The following is a 17,166-nucleotide window of genomic DNA, read 5'->3' as shown; positions in this document are numbered from 1 at the left end:
AAAGGCTTTTCCACCTCTTGCTCTGCTTCCCTACATGGATACAAAAGAAAAATATATGACTTAAAAAGAATATTGTTCATGTATCAAAGTGTCACATACCAAGCAGTGGAATAGATTGTCATTTAGTGACTTTGACAATGACTGGATTTCTGTATAAGTAAATTGAAAATAGATCTTGTTATTTCAAATAATTTTAAGATCAATGAATTCCCTGCCATTTGTATCTTGCTGAATCACTGATTATTTGAGTCATTGTGGGCTAAGTCATGAGGTGTGATTATGTCTGCCACATAGCCAGGTTTTCCCAGGCATGTTGTCCTATTTCCAGACAGAATAAGGGGAAGGTGATTAATTATTCATGCCTACCACAAAAGAGGTCCTACCCTTCCTTCCTTTCCCCCATATGGATGCAATCCCTGTGGGGCTGTCTGCCACCAGAGTGGGGCAGAGTGACTGATCCAAGCTGACCAGCTCTGCAGAGCCAGTGCTGCTACCCCCTGGCATCTGGACATGTCAGAGCCACCAACGTGGTGCCTTGTAGCTTCTGGACAGAAACCTAGGAGCCCTACAGACAGAACGCATCTGTTTTAGTTAGCAATAATCAGGAACCATCAGGGACCACCAAGGACCCACAGAGCTGACTGCTTTGGCAGTATTTTTTTTTTTCCTGCATGCTTATGTCTCTATGCATATAAAATTCTCCCTACTTTACCTATAAGACATAGAAAAATCTCTCTCAGATTGACTAGTGATGTAATAGAGATGGAAATAATAGGGGTTTTATGCAACTGGTATGCCTTCAAATGTTGCAGACATTCTCACATCCAGAGAGCTCTTAAGGAAGCAATAGGGAAGCTAATTTTACAGCCTGAAGCACCAAGGGGATCTCATGTCTTTACTAATAATATTCTGGAGTTTATGTCTCCTCACTGGGTCTTCTGAGTTACCGATTATTTTAAAACTTCAAGCTTTTCTAAATAAAAAATTCAAGCTGTTTTCTGGCATTCAATTGCTTCCCATGTGCTTGGTGTTGCTGAGGAAAGAAACCCCACTTTTAAAGAATAAGGTTTGTCTTTTATTGAAATTCAGTATTAAACTCCATATAGGCTAATGCTTTTCTTTATTGCTGGGGAAAGAAACCCCACTTTTAAGATAAGCAACTGCTTTTTTAAGGAATAAGGTTTGTCTTTTATTGAAATTCGGTATTAAACTCCATATAGGCTAATGCTTTTCTTTTGCCTTTATATCACTCCCTTATTACATATTAGGCTGACCCCAGTTTTGGGAGAATCACTTGGTTAGTTCTAAATATAGCACTGCATCTGCCCTTAAATAGGAGTGAAGGGGCAGTAGCCTTTAGAGAGGAGAATTATTTGTTTTCCTTGGGCAGTGTTTGCTAAGCTGGGAAAGGCTGGTCTTCTTCTCTGCTTTACAGTTTTTCCATATCCTTAGGTAAGTCAATTTTCTATCCATGTTTTTCTTGTACAGAACAAATGAGAGTGCTTGTAGGAGGAGGTTGGGTGCTTTCCTGTAAAAAAAGAAATACTCTCCTCAGGGAAAACAAGCAATAAGTAGAACACAAATTGATTCATGAAAAGCAAAACAAACAAACAAACAAAAAGTAAGATTGTTTTGTCCTGTCCATAGTCACCTTGATTTTGTTGTGTATTACATTCCCACTGTTTCTTTCTGCATATAAAGAACTACATTGTGTGAATTACATTCTTGTGTGTTTATGCTGTATGATTTTTTCTGAAGTCTGTGTGTAAATAATTAAGCGTAAAATTCTATAGTAGCGGGCAAAACTATTTGGCCTGCTCAAGAATGGGATGTAGATAAGCAAAAAAAAAATTTATTTTATTTTATTTTATTTTATTTTATATGTAGATAGGCAAAAAAAAAATAATCTTATTTTATTTTATTTTATGTCTGCCATGTTTCCAGAGGATGTGTTTCTGGTGTCTGTATTGCTCTAAACTAAGTGATATGTTCTGGGCCACATGAAAATTCCAGCTAAATAGCACTGATAGAGTCCTGGGAAACTGAGTTCATGCACTTGAAATTATGCCTGTGTGTTGATAATGCCTACGAGCCAATAAAAGTACCATGATGAGGGATAATGAATGTTGGGATGGTGCAAAATGATTTTTACCATCTCACTGTCCAACGTTCTTAGCTGTCCAGTTGAAGGTACAGAATACATTTTCCAAGTGAAGGGAAGTCTTCAAGCTTTATCAGAACATGTTTGAACATTTGGAATGTTAGGATGGCAAGGATCCAAGTCAATGTGGACAAATTTAGCCTCATTTGATTCCCAGTTTTGTGTGATGATGAATTCACAAGGTAACATCCACATTAGTACCCTGTCTGGGATATATACTGTTCAGCTTCTATTACAGATATGGAAAAAAATTCAGTTTGGAAGCTCCAATCCTCTCCTTCATCAGAGTCACAGAAAAAGCAAAACTAAATTATCTTACGGACTCACTAAAGTACAGGATCTGCTGCTTTCCTCCACAGCAATTATCTTGCTGGAGGGAAAGGTGCCCCTGTACCATGCCTGCTGCTCGCCTCCACAGAGCCAAGCTCCATATCGAGGGTTGTGGATATGAGTGTGACCACCCATTATATATTTCAAATTACCTCCACACTAGCTGTTCTGGCTAGAGAGTGAACCAAGCCATTCAGGGACTATTACAAACTCAAGGTGTTCAATCTAACTAATCATAGATGTGCTATAGCCAAATTATTGCATTAAACTGCTGAATCTACCTGTATGTAATTGAAAACAGTATCATTTGAGTTTGGAAAATGTTGAAAGTCTACTTATTCAGAACATATGAAATAAATAAAAATGATAGATCTGTGATGGCTGGCACTGTCAGCTGCTTGAAAATGTTGCTTTGCTGGGTACTCAGATAAGTAGAAATAGAGGAGAGAACTCTTTCCCCCCCTTTTTTTTTTTTTTTTTGTTACTATGTTTAATAACAAAAGTAATACATGAATTTTGGGGGATTATTTGAATCTGTTTAAACCAATTGGTGAAATGAGGAAAATAGTATTTCCATGGAAAGGACGTGAGATCAGTAAAACATGAGACCTAATATGATGTAGCTAAAGAAAAAGAAAAACACAAAAAGTATTCAAGCTCACTGAATGATGTCTGGAATTCAGCAGAATAAGCAAGTGAGAATTCCTTTTTTTTTTTTTTTTTTTTTTTTTTTTTTTAAAATGCCAAGCTCACTGAATGATGTCTGGAGTTCAGCAGAATAAGCAAGTGAGAATTCAATTTTTTTTTTTTTTTTTTTTTTTTTTTTAATGATGAGCCGTTTTGTTCTATTGTCAAAAAAGCTAAAACTGAATTCTTATGTGGACTGAACAAGATCTTCAATGGAAAACCTGAAACATCTTAAAATGACAGTATATTTGAGTAATTTTTTCATTCACACAACATAATTTTCTATTATGATCTAAATATACACATGTGTACAGAGAAAAAAGACTAGAGAGACATATTAGAAATTTTGTCAAATCTTTTTTTTTATCAAATTAGTTTCTTATCAAAATGGAGAAGAATTAACCACATCTTCTACATACCATTCTGTTTAGACTGCAGTGTCTAGAACTGTATAATGACTCATGATGGTTTTACAAGATTTCCACCAAAGTCAGTTTATGGCAGAAAATTATAATATGTTATTAAGTCTGCAATCTCTACAGCATGGATATAACCATCTGGAAAGGACTGCATATTTTTTGAGGCAATATAGTAATTTTTTATACTGGTCATTAGGAGCAATTAATAGAAGGTTTTTTTAAAAAATCTTTCATTATGATATGTAGATGATATGGATTTAAATGTATTTTATCAGTTAAATATCAAGGGCTTTTATGCACCATAAAAGTATAAATTAGCAGCTTCCTGAAAACATTTAACCTTGAACAATGTGGAGAACAGCTAGCAGAACGAAAGCAGAGAAAAAAAATGTCTAAGTAATGGGAAAAAAAGGACAAGCCCACAAATCAGTGCAAATGGTCAAAGAAATTTCTCTCTACGTGAGGACAGGCAAGAACTTGTGAATAATTTTTGGCACTTCTGCAGATGGCCAGGAACAGAGATGGCCATGCACAGAAGTGCATGTTGCATGGTATAGCACTGGCAGGTCAGGCTGAGAAAATACATGCTGTACAGTGCGTTGCTCGTGACACGAGCCTCCTGAACCTGGGAGTGCAAGTTGTCTATCTATGGTGAGTGCAGCCATGTTCTTCCTGCCATGACATTTGTCAAGCCATCCATCAGTTCAGTTGGTTGTATGCCTGCTCTCTGAGGCAATGTAAATGATCATGCTACAATTTACTGCTTGTCCTTTAAATCTTAAATTAACTCACTTATCAGACTAACAATGTTTATATCAGACCCTTGGCTTCTCTGCTCAAGAATGTGGCCCCTTGTCACGTGGTCCTAGATTATGGCTTTCTATTCAGATCAGTATTACAGTGTCACAAAACTATGCATATCCTGACCTGGGAGCTTGGCCTTTTACTCACGGTCAAGTAAAAGCTGTTCTATACATGCTACAAAGCATGAAGAAAGGTATGTTTCTGTAAACTGACTTGAGCAGTCTAATTCACCTGTGGTTGATGTCATTAATCCTTAAGGACATTTTGGCTGAGGTAATATTTTGCTTTGTGTTTAATAATCTTCTGAGTGCTTTATACAGCACATAGACTAGTGCACTTTAGGTCCTTTTGATGTCCCCAGCATTTATAGTCATAGAAACAAATAGGAATAATAATAATAATAAAAAGAAAGGAGTACAATGATGCTACATTGCACTAAAAATATAAAGGTGAGATGAAACACCAAATGTTTTAGGATAATCTTTTTCTTGTAATTCCATTTTTTTCTTGAAATCCAGTGTCATTAATAGGATGTGCATGGATGTAATTCAAGGATTGTTTATGACACATGTATTTCATGCCATGTACTTCAGCAATGCCTCCAAAATTCTTGCAGTAGAACTTGGTAAATAAGACTTGATATTTGCTTTTTAATTTGTTATAATCATTCACATAATTAATTCGTCTTTCTCTAGACTTTTTGGGTGTTTTTGTTGTTGTTATTGGGCTCTCAATTTTCCACTGGGATTTTTCCCCCCAGTTTCTCTGCCAGACCACTTCCTTCATCTCACTTTTGAGTCACTTCTACCAATTCACTTGCCAATATAATTAGGCCTCCAGACACTGTCATAAATAAAATTTTGGTTCATCTAAATCTATAAATTCACTGGGGTTAAGCTGTTATCAGCATATCATGTTCTCTAACTGTTTTAGTCGTAGATTGTCTAAATATTACAATATATTTAAAAATCTCATAAAAATGTGTATCAGTGGAAAACTGGTAAAACAGTCAACATACTGTTCCTAGGAATACAGTATAAACTTCTTTTATCATGAGCTCAGTACCCTATATGCTGTTTTGACAGTGGGACTTTGATTTTGCTCTTCTTGTACTTGTCTTTGCAGCACTATTAAGTATTATATAAATACATACTCTGCAAATGTAGTTGTAATTAACTGATGATTATTATTATATTTGGAATTGTTGCCAGGCAGCTCCCCTCTGTGTTAACAGAAGGCAAAGTGAGTCTGGCTGCTAAAAAGCCCTGTTAATTTCTTATGTGAAGGCTGTAAGTGGATGGCTACCCTTGTTTCTATACTAAAGGTGTTTGGGTAAATGTGAAAAATATATGAACCAAAATTTGAGGACTCCTGGGTGCTGACAAATAGAAGAAAATACACTAATTAAAATTTAAGTTTTACATTTAGTGAAAAAGGCTGGGCTGTAAATGACAATGATGTTTTCTCCTCTCTCAAAAATGAAAATAACTTTGATGTATCCAGATAAATGGGCATTACTCTGCAGTCCTTATAAAGTGGATCTCAGTGTGAATGATATATGTCATATGAATTACCTTGCATGTTGATAAATTCACAGAATTATTTAACTTGGCCACATGTGAACATGAGTAGCACTTAACAGTGGAGTGAGCTTAACCTGTGTTTGTCTTTTGCACCTTCATTTAGGCAAAAAAGGCTAATTAAAAATAGAAAAAAGGGAAAATTATACCATTAATTGTTCAATTAACATATGAACTAATGTGGAATCCAGTGTCATATACACAATAGTCACACAGACAGCAAGAAGAAAACCAGTGTTCGATGTCTGCAGGCGTAGAGTCCATGATGTACAGATATCAAAACTAGGAGAAGCCAAGGCTGCTCCAGAGTTGGATCTGTGCAACTCTGCTCATGTAACCAAGACATTGTGTCATATGATGGGTTAATAGGTCTGTGAGGTATCCACGTCAGCTCAGCATTGTATGAGGTTGTCTTACTGAGCTAGCATCTCTGTGAGGTGCTGAACTAACTTGGGTCATGCTAACATTCTTATTTCTCTATAAATGTGGCAATACATTTCTTTAATGCCCCACAGTAATGTTGTAAACCTGTTTAATTTTTGTTTTGCAGAATCTTGTGCTTTGCCTAAAGCTCTCCTTACTGAACCTGTGACTCGTCATCCTCATATCTTGAAAAATAGCTGAAAAGGTAACTCTAAGTTATGCAGAAGCTGCAGCTATGAGGTTATAAATTGTAAAAACCTCTTTATATCTCGGAACATTTTAAAATAAGATGTGACTTCTATTAAATATACCTACTGTTTGCTTCTTACTTTTTCTTGGAAAAGCAAAAGTAGCTGATAGGAGAATATCATAATTTATGAGTACCTGACTCTTCCTTTGAGTATCTGCAAGTAACAATCAGACACAGTTACAGATTTTTACTCTACTTAACCAATGACTACTAGCATTTCCTTTTTTTGATAAATACGATATGCTGGAAATATGGTCTATATTAACTGTCATTTTAACCTGTAAATGTTTTATCTAAATGAGTTTATAAGATTTCTTTTCAAATCCCTTTGAATTTTTATTTGATATGAAGCTGCTTATTTATGTGACTTTTTGTTACAAGTTTGGACTTTTGGTGTGGGTCTGAGGCAGGTTCTTCTTGCATGGTCTATATCCAGGCAGGGCCAGGCTGTGGGGAGCTGGAGACTGGTTCTGCTATGTATTTCTGGGGCAGAAACTGATCGCCCTGGGGACTGACATAGGGTCCTGGGCTGTGGGCAGGGTAGGAGGAACTCTGGAGGAAGCTGGGCTGGGACAGTCGGGTCTATTGCTGTCCTCAGGACCCTGACACACTCCTAACGTGTTCCCTGGGTGAGCTGGTGTTGCTTCACTTGCCATGGGTGCCCTGAGGTGGATCCCAGGCTGTGCCTCAGCCTGTGCCCTGGGTGCTTGTCACCATCACATTTTCGTTTAGTATAGTTTAGAATAGTATTCTTTAATATAATATAGATCATAACATAATAAATTAGCCTTCTAATAACATGGAGTTATATTCATAATTTCCTTCCTTCATCTGGGAACTCCGCAAATACAAGAGGTGCTGGTATGGGGCTGGCAGCCTGCACCCTACAGGAAGCATAACAGAAGGGATGCTCCCCTCAGCTTTTAGTAGGGTATTGGATGTTACTGCAGTAATTTACCTGAATAAATCTTCATCTGCTTTATAGACTTATACTGGAACTTGCTTCTGGTGTCACTGAAGTGTAGGTGCCTTGTGGGGGAGGTTTTGGCTGTTCAGTTGGAATACCTCACCACTGTTTGGGACAAATGGCCCAGGAGTAGGGAACCCCATACCCCACTGAGACTGCAGTTACACAAGCTGGCACCTACTCACAACACGGCTCGTGATATTCCCCACTTTTGCAAGAAGTTGTCATCATATTTCTAATGAGCACAAGGGGATGTAGGCACCTCCATGCTCTTTTAATCATGTAATTGTCTGCTTAACTCTAACTCAGCGGGAAACGTGCTCTTGTCCCCCACACTGCTTCTAGGGGCACCCTGCATGTTTCATAGAAACTTCTATCCAAATATTGATCAAAAACTAAGCCATGCTTTGGAGAAAGTCCACAAGGATGAAACCAGAATGATTGATAGTCCTGAAAAAATAATCCATGAGGGAAGATTGCATGAGCCAGCTTTGAGCTTAAAGATGAGAACAGGAAAGAAAAAAAAAATCTTCAACAGGTTGCTACAAAACTGAGAGAATACTGTCTATTTGTTGTCATGGTGAATTGAAGAAAACATAGTGAGCATAAATTGCCAAAGTAGAAAAAGTGAAAGGTTTGAAGAGCAGAGAGCTAGAAATGTCTAATAACAGCCAAAAAACTGTCAAATTTCCATCCCTGGAAATTTCTCTGAAGGCGTTAAATGACATCTGCAAAGAAGGAGAAAAATGATCTGGCGAAATATCTTTTAGGCTATCATCTGTGATTCCGTAGCTCACATTGCCTGGCTGATAAGATACAGCCTGAGGTACCCACATGTGTGATTGATGGCTGTATTTGTCACAAATTGGTGCAATTTTATACATTTGGACATATTCACACACATGTATACACAACAAAAAATATCAAACCAAAGAGTCTGAAATATATGGCTAAATGTGTGGTAAATATGTGGCTAACTTCACTCTCTGCAGGAACTACTGGCTGTCACAGAGGAAGTATGTCTTCAGTAGCAGTGCCATTTTACCAGAGGAGGCACAAGCACTTTGATCAGTCCTACCGCAACATTCAGACAAGATATGTACTTGAGGAATATGCAGCAAGAAAGTAAGTGATGTGTATTTGAGCACAGGCAGGTCTCTGTTTTGGGTACTCAGTTCTTAGAGTCAAGATATTTACCTTTTCCCTCCACCCCCAAAAAAATGTGATTTATACAGAATGATAGCTTTCTACTTCCTTCCATTGGCATGCTCCCTGTCTGTAGTCTCCCACCAGCATAGCTAAACTTCCTAGCAGCATTACAAGATACCTACACAGACATTTTAGCTTAGGATCTGTCCTGTTTGGTACCTCTAAACTGAAAATTCTTCCTTTTAGGCTAAAATTGAAACTGACTTAAGAAAAATTGACATTAAATTTATTGTAAGTCATAGAAACAACTTTTTACCCATTCTTCTGTATGACGTAATGATATTCCTTCTCCTGAAGTTAGATATAACTAACTGTAGTTTTTGAGACTCAATTTCCTTTTTAAACTTAAATGAAAGCTTAATGCTTCTCATTTGAAATCTCAGAGTTTTTACCATAAAATGCACATTCTTTTTATCTCAAAGCCTGAAACTTTGTATTATGCTTGCTTCAAAATCACTGTTCTTCCTACTTAGTAATTAACATGCTTACCTAGCTGTCTAGCTTGTCCAGTTTCCCTTAAGAAAGAGGTAAGTTGCAGAAATATCTGTGAAATATAGAAAAGCAGGAATACTTTGAAACAGACAATGCTATGGGGAATCTTTATGATTTATGTATTAGACAGTCTGGTACCCTCGGGGTTCACTGAAATGCTATCATCACACCTGAATGATTGAAGACTGAAATAAATATAAATTTAATAAAACGAAATAAAAATGCCTAATGATCCCAGTGACAGGTGATGGGCATTAAGCTCTGGAAGGACAAGTGACAATCACCACTTAGTGCAGTCAGTGAGAATGCAAAGGTTTCTCGCTGAACAGTGCTCAGTCATGGTGTTCAGCTCATTGAGCTCAAAGTAATTTCTTTGACATTTGTGAGTTCATGTTTTACCTGAATTGCTGGGTTATAACAATCTCTTTTATATTTGAAGGGCTGCTTCCAGGCAGGCTGCTTATTATGAATCGTCTGGCTTGGGCAAAACCACATGCAGACTCTGTGCCAGGAGGGCACGCACCTTGGCGCATGAAGCAATGCAGGAATCCAGGAAAAGGTAAAGCTCTGTTGGTCCACTCTGACCTGTGTAGTGGCTCTGGTCCCAAGTCTTTTGCCAGGGCTCTTTTCAGAGTTGACAAGACTGGAGGCTTCTCTGTCACTGTTCTTCACTAATCTATTTTGGCTGGAACACTAAATGACTGGGTGTCACTTTCAGTCTCATATTTCAACCCAGAGTTGTTCCCCTGGTCCCCACTCTGACCCTTGAAAACAGCTTTAAACCAAAAATAAATTAGAATCCACCTGGTACCCAGAACTCATTTTGAACAGAGATACTCTACTATTCCTAAATTTCTAATTTGGATCAATTCAAATGTTTTAAATTCTTTCCTGAATATCAAAAGGGTTTACTGTCATGTCTCAGTTACTGCCTTGATAAGATGTCCCAGAGTAACCATGCTGATGACAATATTACCCTTAGTGAATTTCACTGTTTCTGCTCTGCTTTGCTCTACAGTTACTGCACCAAAGACATAGAGGTTTACATTACAAGAAGGAATTCTGCCGTGTTTGTAGAAAATATGTTGTGCAAATCGTACATATCCATATGGCTCTGGTACTTGGATTGGTTTGAAATATAAAACCTCAGAACAGAAATCTCTAGGAAAACCAAATAATTTTGTATACTTTAATTTAGGTTTTAAAAACTGTTTTAAAATTCAGCAATATAAAAAAATGGCAAGGCATGATTGGTATTTAAAGTACATTGAAATGTTAGGTACAAATTCTTTTTAAGTATCAGACAAATAATATCTTGATTCACTGAATTTTTCTGGAAGTTTTCTTATTTGGGTTATGTTTTCAGTGTCTTGTTGTCTATACTGGCAGACATGTTAGAAATACCTGATATTCAATACCTTCTTTTTTCCTGAGAAAGAAAAGAGAATCAGCATGTTTACTGAATCACCATGAATGAAGGAAACTGAGCTAGCTCCACCTAAAAACATGTATGAGTTGGGGTATTTTTAGGAATTCTGAAAAATATGTGGAATTAGGCTTTCAGGGAACAGCTCACAATTTTTTTTCCCTAAGTTTTTATTTTTCCTGGTAGTTTCTATAATACTTCTTGCTCATCCTTGTCAAGGGACAGCTTTTTTATTTGCAGGCAACTGTTCATCAAATCCTTGTGAACTCCTTGGTCTGTATCTTTCAGGTGGGTTCAGATGATGCAGCCCATGGAGCTACAAGAACTCCCAGGTTCTAAAACTTCTAAAGCTAAGGGTACTATGTAAGCTAGGCACAACTTTTAAAAGGTTGTGAACAGGCACAGAACTTGCCTTCACTCCTCTGCCTCGTTGTGTCCATGGGAAGGAAAATCAGGGGCCAGAAAGAGGCTAGGCAGCTTCTTGATCTTGATTACCAGAGGATTGTGGGGAACCATGTTAATGTGACCAAAGCAGAATTCAAGACAGAGGTATGGCCCCACAAATACAGGGGGAAAGAATATGAAGAAAGTTCATATATACTCAGGATATGCAGATAGATGCTAAGATTGATTCCTAACCTAAATTTTACATCCTACAGATGTTTTCACAGCCTTTGGTGCTCTGATTTGTATGAGTGACAAAGCTTCATGGTGATTACCTGAATTTTTTTCTTGTCCCACAGGAGTCATGAGCAAAAGACTCATGTAAGTGATGAGAAAAGAATCCGTTTTGCCAGTGAGTTGTCTGCTTTGGAAAAAGAGATTCACACTGCCAGGCACCGTGCTCGAGAACATCTGGACAGACTTGCTGTGCAAAGAATGGTACCTGCTGAATCTTTTTGCTCCTATGCAAAAATAATTACAAGATGCACTGAAGTTTAGGCCTGTGCTTCAAATATAAGTAGTGACTAAACATCTTTTTGTGAATTTAAGGTTGGATCTCCCAGCCTATTTGAGTCTGGTGCCAGATGCATATTTTTTATTTTCTTTTCCCATGTTTAATAGGTAGAAGAAAATATGGCTTTGGAAAGACATATCATTGAAGAAAGAATAAGTCGAGCCCCTGAAATTCTAGTGCGCTTGAGGTCTCACACCATCTGGGAAAAGATGTCTGTGAGCCTTTGCTTTACTGTGCAAGGATTTCCAACGCCTGTTGTACAATGGTAAGAGACTGGCCTTTCCTAGCCCTCTAAAAATGTTGTTAAGCTTTTTTCATTTGAAAGTTATGCCATAACTGATAAGTGTCATGTATATAATGGCTTTGTTAAATCCCCTTTATAATCCTCCTGATGTGCTGGATCGTAGCAGTTGATACTGCAGTGGAAGGAGTGGGAGGAGAACTTGCTGAGTGGCCCCGTACAATGTGAGAAACAAACTCAAGCATTTCAGAAGGCAGACAGTGGAAGGCATTCCAGTCTTTCTGGCCATTGAGTTTCCTGAACACAAAGTACCAAGTGGCAAACTACACAGAACTCACAATATCTGTGGTCATTGAGGAGGACGTAAAGGTCCTTTCAGCTGCCCTCCTCTCTGGACAGGTGCTGTCCTCTATATATGAAAGCCTCAGGCTGGACTGTAAAGACCTAACATGAGGCATAATTCTGCTGCTGCTCCCCTTTTTTTTTGTGCTGAGGTGTTTTACTCTGGTGCAAGATAAAGTTTGCTTCCCATCTTCTGTCAGGGTTAGTGGATTTGAAAGGTCAAGCCCCATGCCATCTTCTCTTTACTTCTTTTCCTCGTCTTCTAGATTGAGTGCACATCTTCTCTTTCCACTTCCTTGCTGCTATGATGGTTCTGCTTTACCTTCATGGCCCAATATTTATCTACCCATACATACTGGAAAATACTCTGTGCAAGTAGAGAGAGTTCAGATGATAGCAAATGATATCTTGATCCAAAGATCTACCAGATTAAGGAATAGTTGCCGATATTTATGAGTTTTATTTTTTTCTTGATTGTCAGGTACAAAAATGAGGAATTGATTTCTCCTGCAAGTGATCCAACAAAGTACAGAATTGAAAGCAAATATGGAGTACATGTGTTACATATAAACAGGTAAATCTTTCTGGGGAATAAACCAGCTTTTTTATACTCTATACAAAGTATTTTATATCAAATAAAATTAAAAATTCACACAAAGGTTGAAAGAGAATTGTTAAATTCAACACACTTTTCTGTTGGCACTCATTTTTAGGCTGGAGAAGGTTCACTGAGTACCTGAACATTAGATTATGAAAATGAAATGATAAATTAGATATTTGTGTTCATTGACTTCAGCAATCTATGAGATATAAAAAGAAGAGGCAAGTAGCTGAAAAAATGGTAGTTCTTTTTTATTAGAATTATAGATTCTCAGCATTTGAAGTGGAAAATTATATGTTCTTGTCATGATGAAGCTCTTTTGGTAAACAAAATTATAGCTGGGCAGAGCAGGGATACACGGCTGTATTTGTTTTACTATTTGCTAGGATCTGCTTACTTTTTCATCTACTTTTTTTTTTTTTTCTTCCAGAAAGTAAGGAATTGTAAATCACTTTTTCTAAAGGTTCTAATTAAATTAATTTTATTTTTTCAAAATGTTATCTTTGTGATTCAGAACATGCTTGGGTATAACAGTTTCCCATAAACTAATGCCACACTTTCTGAAATAATTGAAATGTTACATGTGACTTGGTGTATGCTTTTTAAAAAATATAAAAAGCCAAATAAAAATTAAGAAATGACTGCAATATTTAATTAGAAAATTAATATCTAGAGCAGAGATAGAAACCCCTTCTTTTAATTTCTCCAGAACACGAGCATCAGCTGTGCTGAAACAGCTGGAATATTTGTGGCTAACACTTGGCTGGCCAAACATTTAATCTTCTACCCTGTCTCCATCTGTCAGCAGTGGAAGCAGCCCTGAGCACAGCCTTGTGGCATTGGTACAGAAAATAAGTGCATCATTCCTTCTGCCTTTGGGAAAGACTGCTTGCCTTTGTCATCCTGCAGCCAAGTCCAGCCCAACTTTCAACCTTTTCATAGCTCAGGATGGGAGAAACACATCCCTGTACAGGACCTGGCAGCAAGAATCACCAGGTTGTTACTTCCTAAGGTGCTTCAAAGGCACTCAGTCTTCGACCCCCAGGCCATGCTTGCTGACTCCTGTCTGTACCCATGGAATCTGTTCATACCACTGTTCTTTCCTAACAAGATTACTTTTGAAGATAATAACAGGAGGTTAAAATATAAAAACAGCTTTTCGCTTTGCACTCCTCTCCCTTTTAGCAGAGAAATGGAAAACTCTCTCCTTTATCTGGATATGTGTGAGTGCCAGTCAGGAGATGAAACTTTGGTCACTTCCTGATGGTGAGTGACTGTGACTGTTTATTTCCCTTGGTCAGCACTCCTGAGGAACTGCTTGGTGACTCCAGATGCCAGTTGTGTAGTAGTAGGTCCCCTTGTGACATTCTGGGAGTAAATAGCTTTTAGAAGAAATGAGAATCAGTGCTGATGCTGCTTTCTGAGCACCTGTAACCATGAGGCTGGAGGGTAATAATGGCTTCCATCCTCCTGGTGATTTTTATTTCTTTTTTCTGCTGATTATCAGCCATGTAGGCACAACCAGCTTTGGGAGTGTTCAGAGCCAGCTGTATTTCAGGCAAGTTCAGACATACCACAGAGTCATTTATTGGCACCCACTCAGGTTTCCCCACCTCCTGTCTGCTAGTGCCAGACCCGTATGTACTCATGCAGACTCCCTCACATTCAGCCAAGGTGCCAGCTTCAGAGACTCTTGCTCCATTTCTCTTTCATTCTGTCTGGCAGTGTGGTCTTTTTGCCACCTAAAGATTCCTGACTGTTCTGCCACAAATGCCCCTTCTACACTTAAAATAATACTGGGAGATGATTATGATTTATAGAGCTTATTAAATTAAAATTTCTAATTAGATTTATTTTTTATTGCTAATCCATTTTATTTCAAAACTTGATCATCAGCTGTATTTTCTGTCCTAAAAACACAGGAAATGGACATGCAGGAAGTGGAAGAACATTTTCTTAGCACATAATTAGAGTGGTTAAAATATGTAAGTTATTAATGCTTTTATACAAACATATCAATTAATTCTGTATCTTCCATTAATATCTTTGACTACTTACATTTTTTATTTTATGAATAATGTTTCTCTGGGAGGTGGAGCCATCAGGAGTTCCTTCCTATCCACTTCTGTGCTCTTCTCAGCTGTTCATACTAAAGTGCTGAGCTGAATGTAATCTTATCCACAGCCGCTCAGAACGGCCTTGGAATTTCTTGGCTACTTTTCTAGCACTTCAGCGAAGCCCAGGGAGTGAACTTTTTCCTTCTGATGCAAGTGTGATATTTATTCCTGTGAGTATTCCCTGATCCCAGTGGAAACATTCTTGAGGCACCGAAACCTTACCGTCACCTTGTTGTCTTAAAGTAGTAACTGGACACAATTTCATCCCCCACTGTTTGCTGTTCTCCAGAACCCATAAGCCTATGCAGTAACCAGATAATTTTAATTTCTCTGTATCTTATTTTTTTATGATGAAATGTTCTCAGGACATTTTCTGTGTGCATTCAGTGCTATCGTGATCATATGGTTTCGTCTCTTCCTTGCTCCTTTTAAACTTCAAATGGGAGTTTGAGCTCAAGATCTCCCTTGAGCAGTAAAGAAAAAGAGTTTGGAATTTAATTCTGTTCTTTGCAGATCTCATAATGATTGCAGAAGTGATATGCACTGGGGTAGTGGCTCATCCCATCTTTCAACAAACATCTCATAGGTTATTAGGAGGTGACTGTGAGGAATCCTTGGAGGAAAGCTCCTGGTAGTTCAAATAAATCATACGTGTCTGAGAATGCGCAGGTTTGTTTAAAATGTATTTTTTATCTCACATAATTTAACTATGGATAGGCACATAGTACAAGAAAAGATTTCTGTATCTGTGGTAGTCAACATGAGGGTGGCCACTGCTTTATGAAAGAGCTGAAAAATATTTTCTGTCTTGGTGAGTATCTTAGTGATTAACAGTCATAACATTTTTAACTTCTTGTTTGCTAATACTTGTTTAGCAACAGAGTTGGGCTTTTTTGTTTCTTTGTTTACTCTGAAGACTCATTAAATGGATCACCTGGTTTTATTCAGCTGCGGTTGGCTGCGTTGTACTCCCAGCTACACTGGCCGGTGTGCAGGGAGGCAGCAGGCGGTTCCCCCGGGGGCATTCCTGACTCCCACCCCTCAGGGAGCGGGAGGGCGAGCCGAGCTGGGCGGGAGGAGCAGGGAAGGACATTCGCCATCCCAGGGCGCTGTCAGTCTGGTGTGGCCGCACAGATTCATACATCTATAGGCTCTGACAGCACTTTGTCTTTTCTTGGGGCCCTCTTTGTAATTTTTTGTTTCTTTATTTACTCTGAAGACTCATTAAATGGATCACCTGGTTTTATTCAGCTGCGGTTGGCTGCGTTGTACTCCCAGCTACACTGGCCGGTGTGCAGGGAGGCAGCAGGCGGTTCCCCCGGGGGCATTCCTGACTCCCACCCCTCAGGGAGCGGGAGGGCGAGCCGAGCTGGGCGGGAGGAGCAGGGAAGGACATTCGCCATTCCAGGGCGCTGTCAGTCTGGTGTGGCCGCACAGATTCATACATCTATAGGCTCTGACAGCACTTTGTCTTTTCTTGGGCCCTCTCCCTTTCCTGTTTAATGCAGCCACAGCCTCAGCCGCGGCAGAGGAGCAGGCTGGCGGCTGCTCCGGCAGCAGCGTGCGGCAGGGCCAGCAGAGTGCAGTGTGACTCCTGCCGCCACAGGCAGGGCCCGCCCTCAGCACCACCTGCACCGCTCCGAAAGGGAAAGCTTGAAAATTGAATGAACCTTCTCGTCTAGCTATTCTCATTTAACAAGTGACCCTGTGCGGTCAGTAGAGTGCTGTTTTAGTTTGATTAGGCACAAAAGGCTTGAGATGATTTAATCTGGAGAGCTAGAGAGCGAGGCGGGCCCTTTCTCCGGGCAGGGGGAAGCGGAGCCGAGCGGAGGCGCTGGGACAAAGGCAAGGCTCCGGCGGAGCCGCCGAGCCCTTGAGCTGCGCCGGGCGGGTGGGTGATGGAGCGCAGCTCCCCGCGTTCTGCAGGGACGCAGTACCAGCACAGGCAGCAAAATGGTGTGCGGCTCTCCTTTCCCTGCTGAAAGGGAAACAGCAGCCCCCAAATCCGGGATCTTCTGCCTTGTCACTCACTGTCCCCTGTAAGCTGCTGTAGCTGGGCGCTTGAGGAAATGGTCTCCTCATAACAGAGACCCCTCTTCCCTAAACATGAAATCCAGCCAAACAAAAAGAATCAGTCAGACTCATTCTGACTGGAGAAT

General features: G+C 39.2%; 1 protein-coding gene across 2 annotated transcripts in view; it reads left to right on the top strand.

Moving 5' to 3' along the window:
- The first annotated feature begins 1,344 nt into the window (after positions 1–1,344).
- Positions 1,345–17,166, top strand: part of MYOM2 (myomesin 2) — a 75,684-nt gene continuing 59,862 nt past the window's right edge. For both annotated transcript variants that reach the window (XM_039715714.1, XM_039715713.1), the window contains exons 1-7: positions 1,345–1,452; positions 6,532–6,609; positions 8,614–8,746; positions 9,762–9,881; positions 11,492–11,630; positions 11,814–11,971; positions 12,771–12,863. In XM_039715714.1, the coding sequence (XP_039571648.1) occupies positions 8,640–8,746; positions 9,762–9,881; positions 11,492–11,630; positions 11,814–11,971; positions 12,771–12,863 (617 nt within the window). In that variant the 5' untranslated portion in view covers positions 1,345–1,452; positions 6,532–6,609; positions 8,614–8,639. The remainder of the gene's footprint in view (positions 1,453–6,531; positions 6,610–8,613; positions 8,747–9,761; positions 9,882–11,491; positions 11,631–11,813; positions 11,972–12,770; positions 12,864–17,166) is intronic.

The sequence above is a fragment of the Passer montanus genome, unplaced genomic scaffold (assembly GCF_014805655.1).
Source record: "Passer montanus isolate IOZ18808 unplaced genomic scaffold, ASM1480565v1 scaffold34, whole genome shotgun sequence".
NCBI lineage: Eukaryota > Metazoa > Chordata > Aves > Passeriformes > Passeridae > Passer > Passer montanus.
Note: the sequence above shows the minus strand (reverse complement) of the source record. Positions and strands in the feature narration are given on the sequence as shown.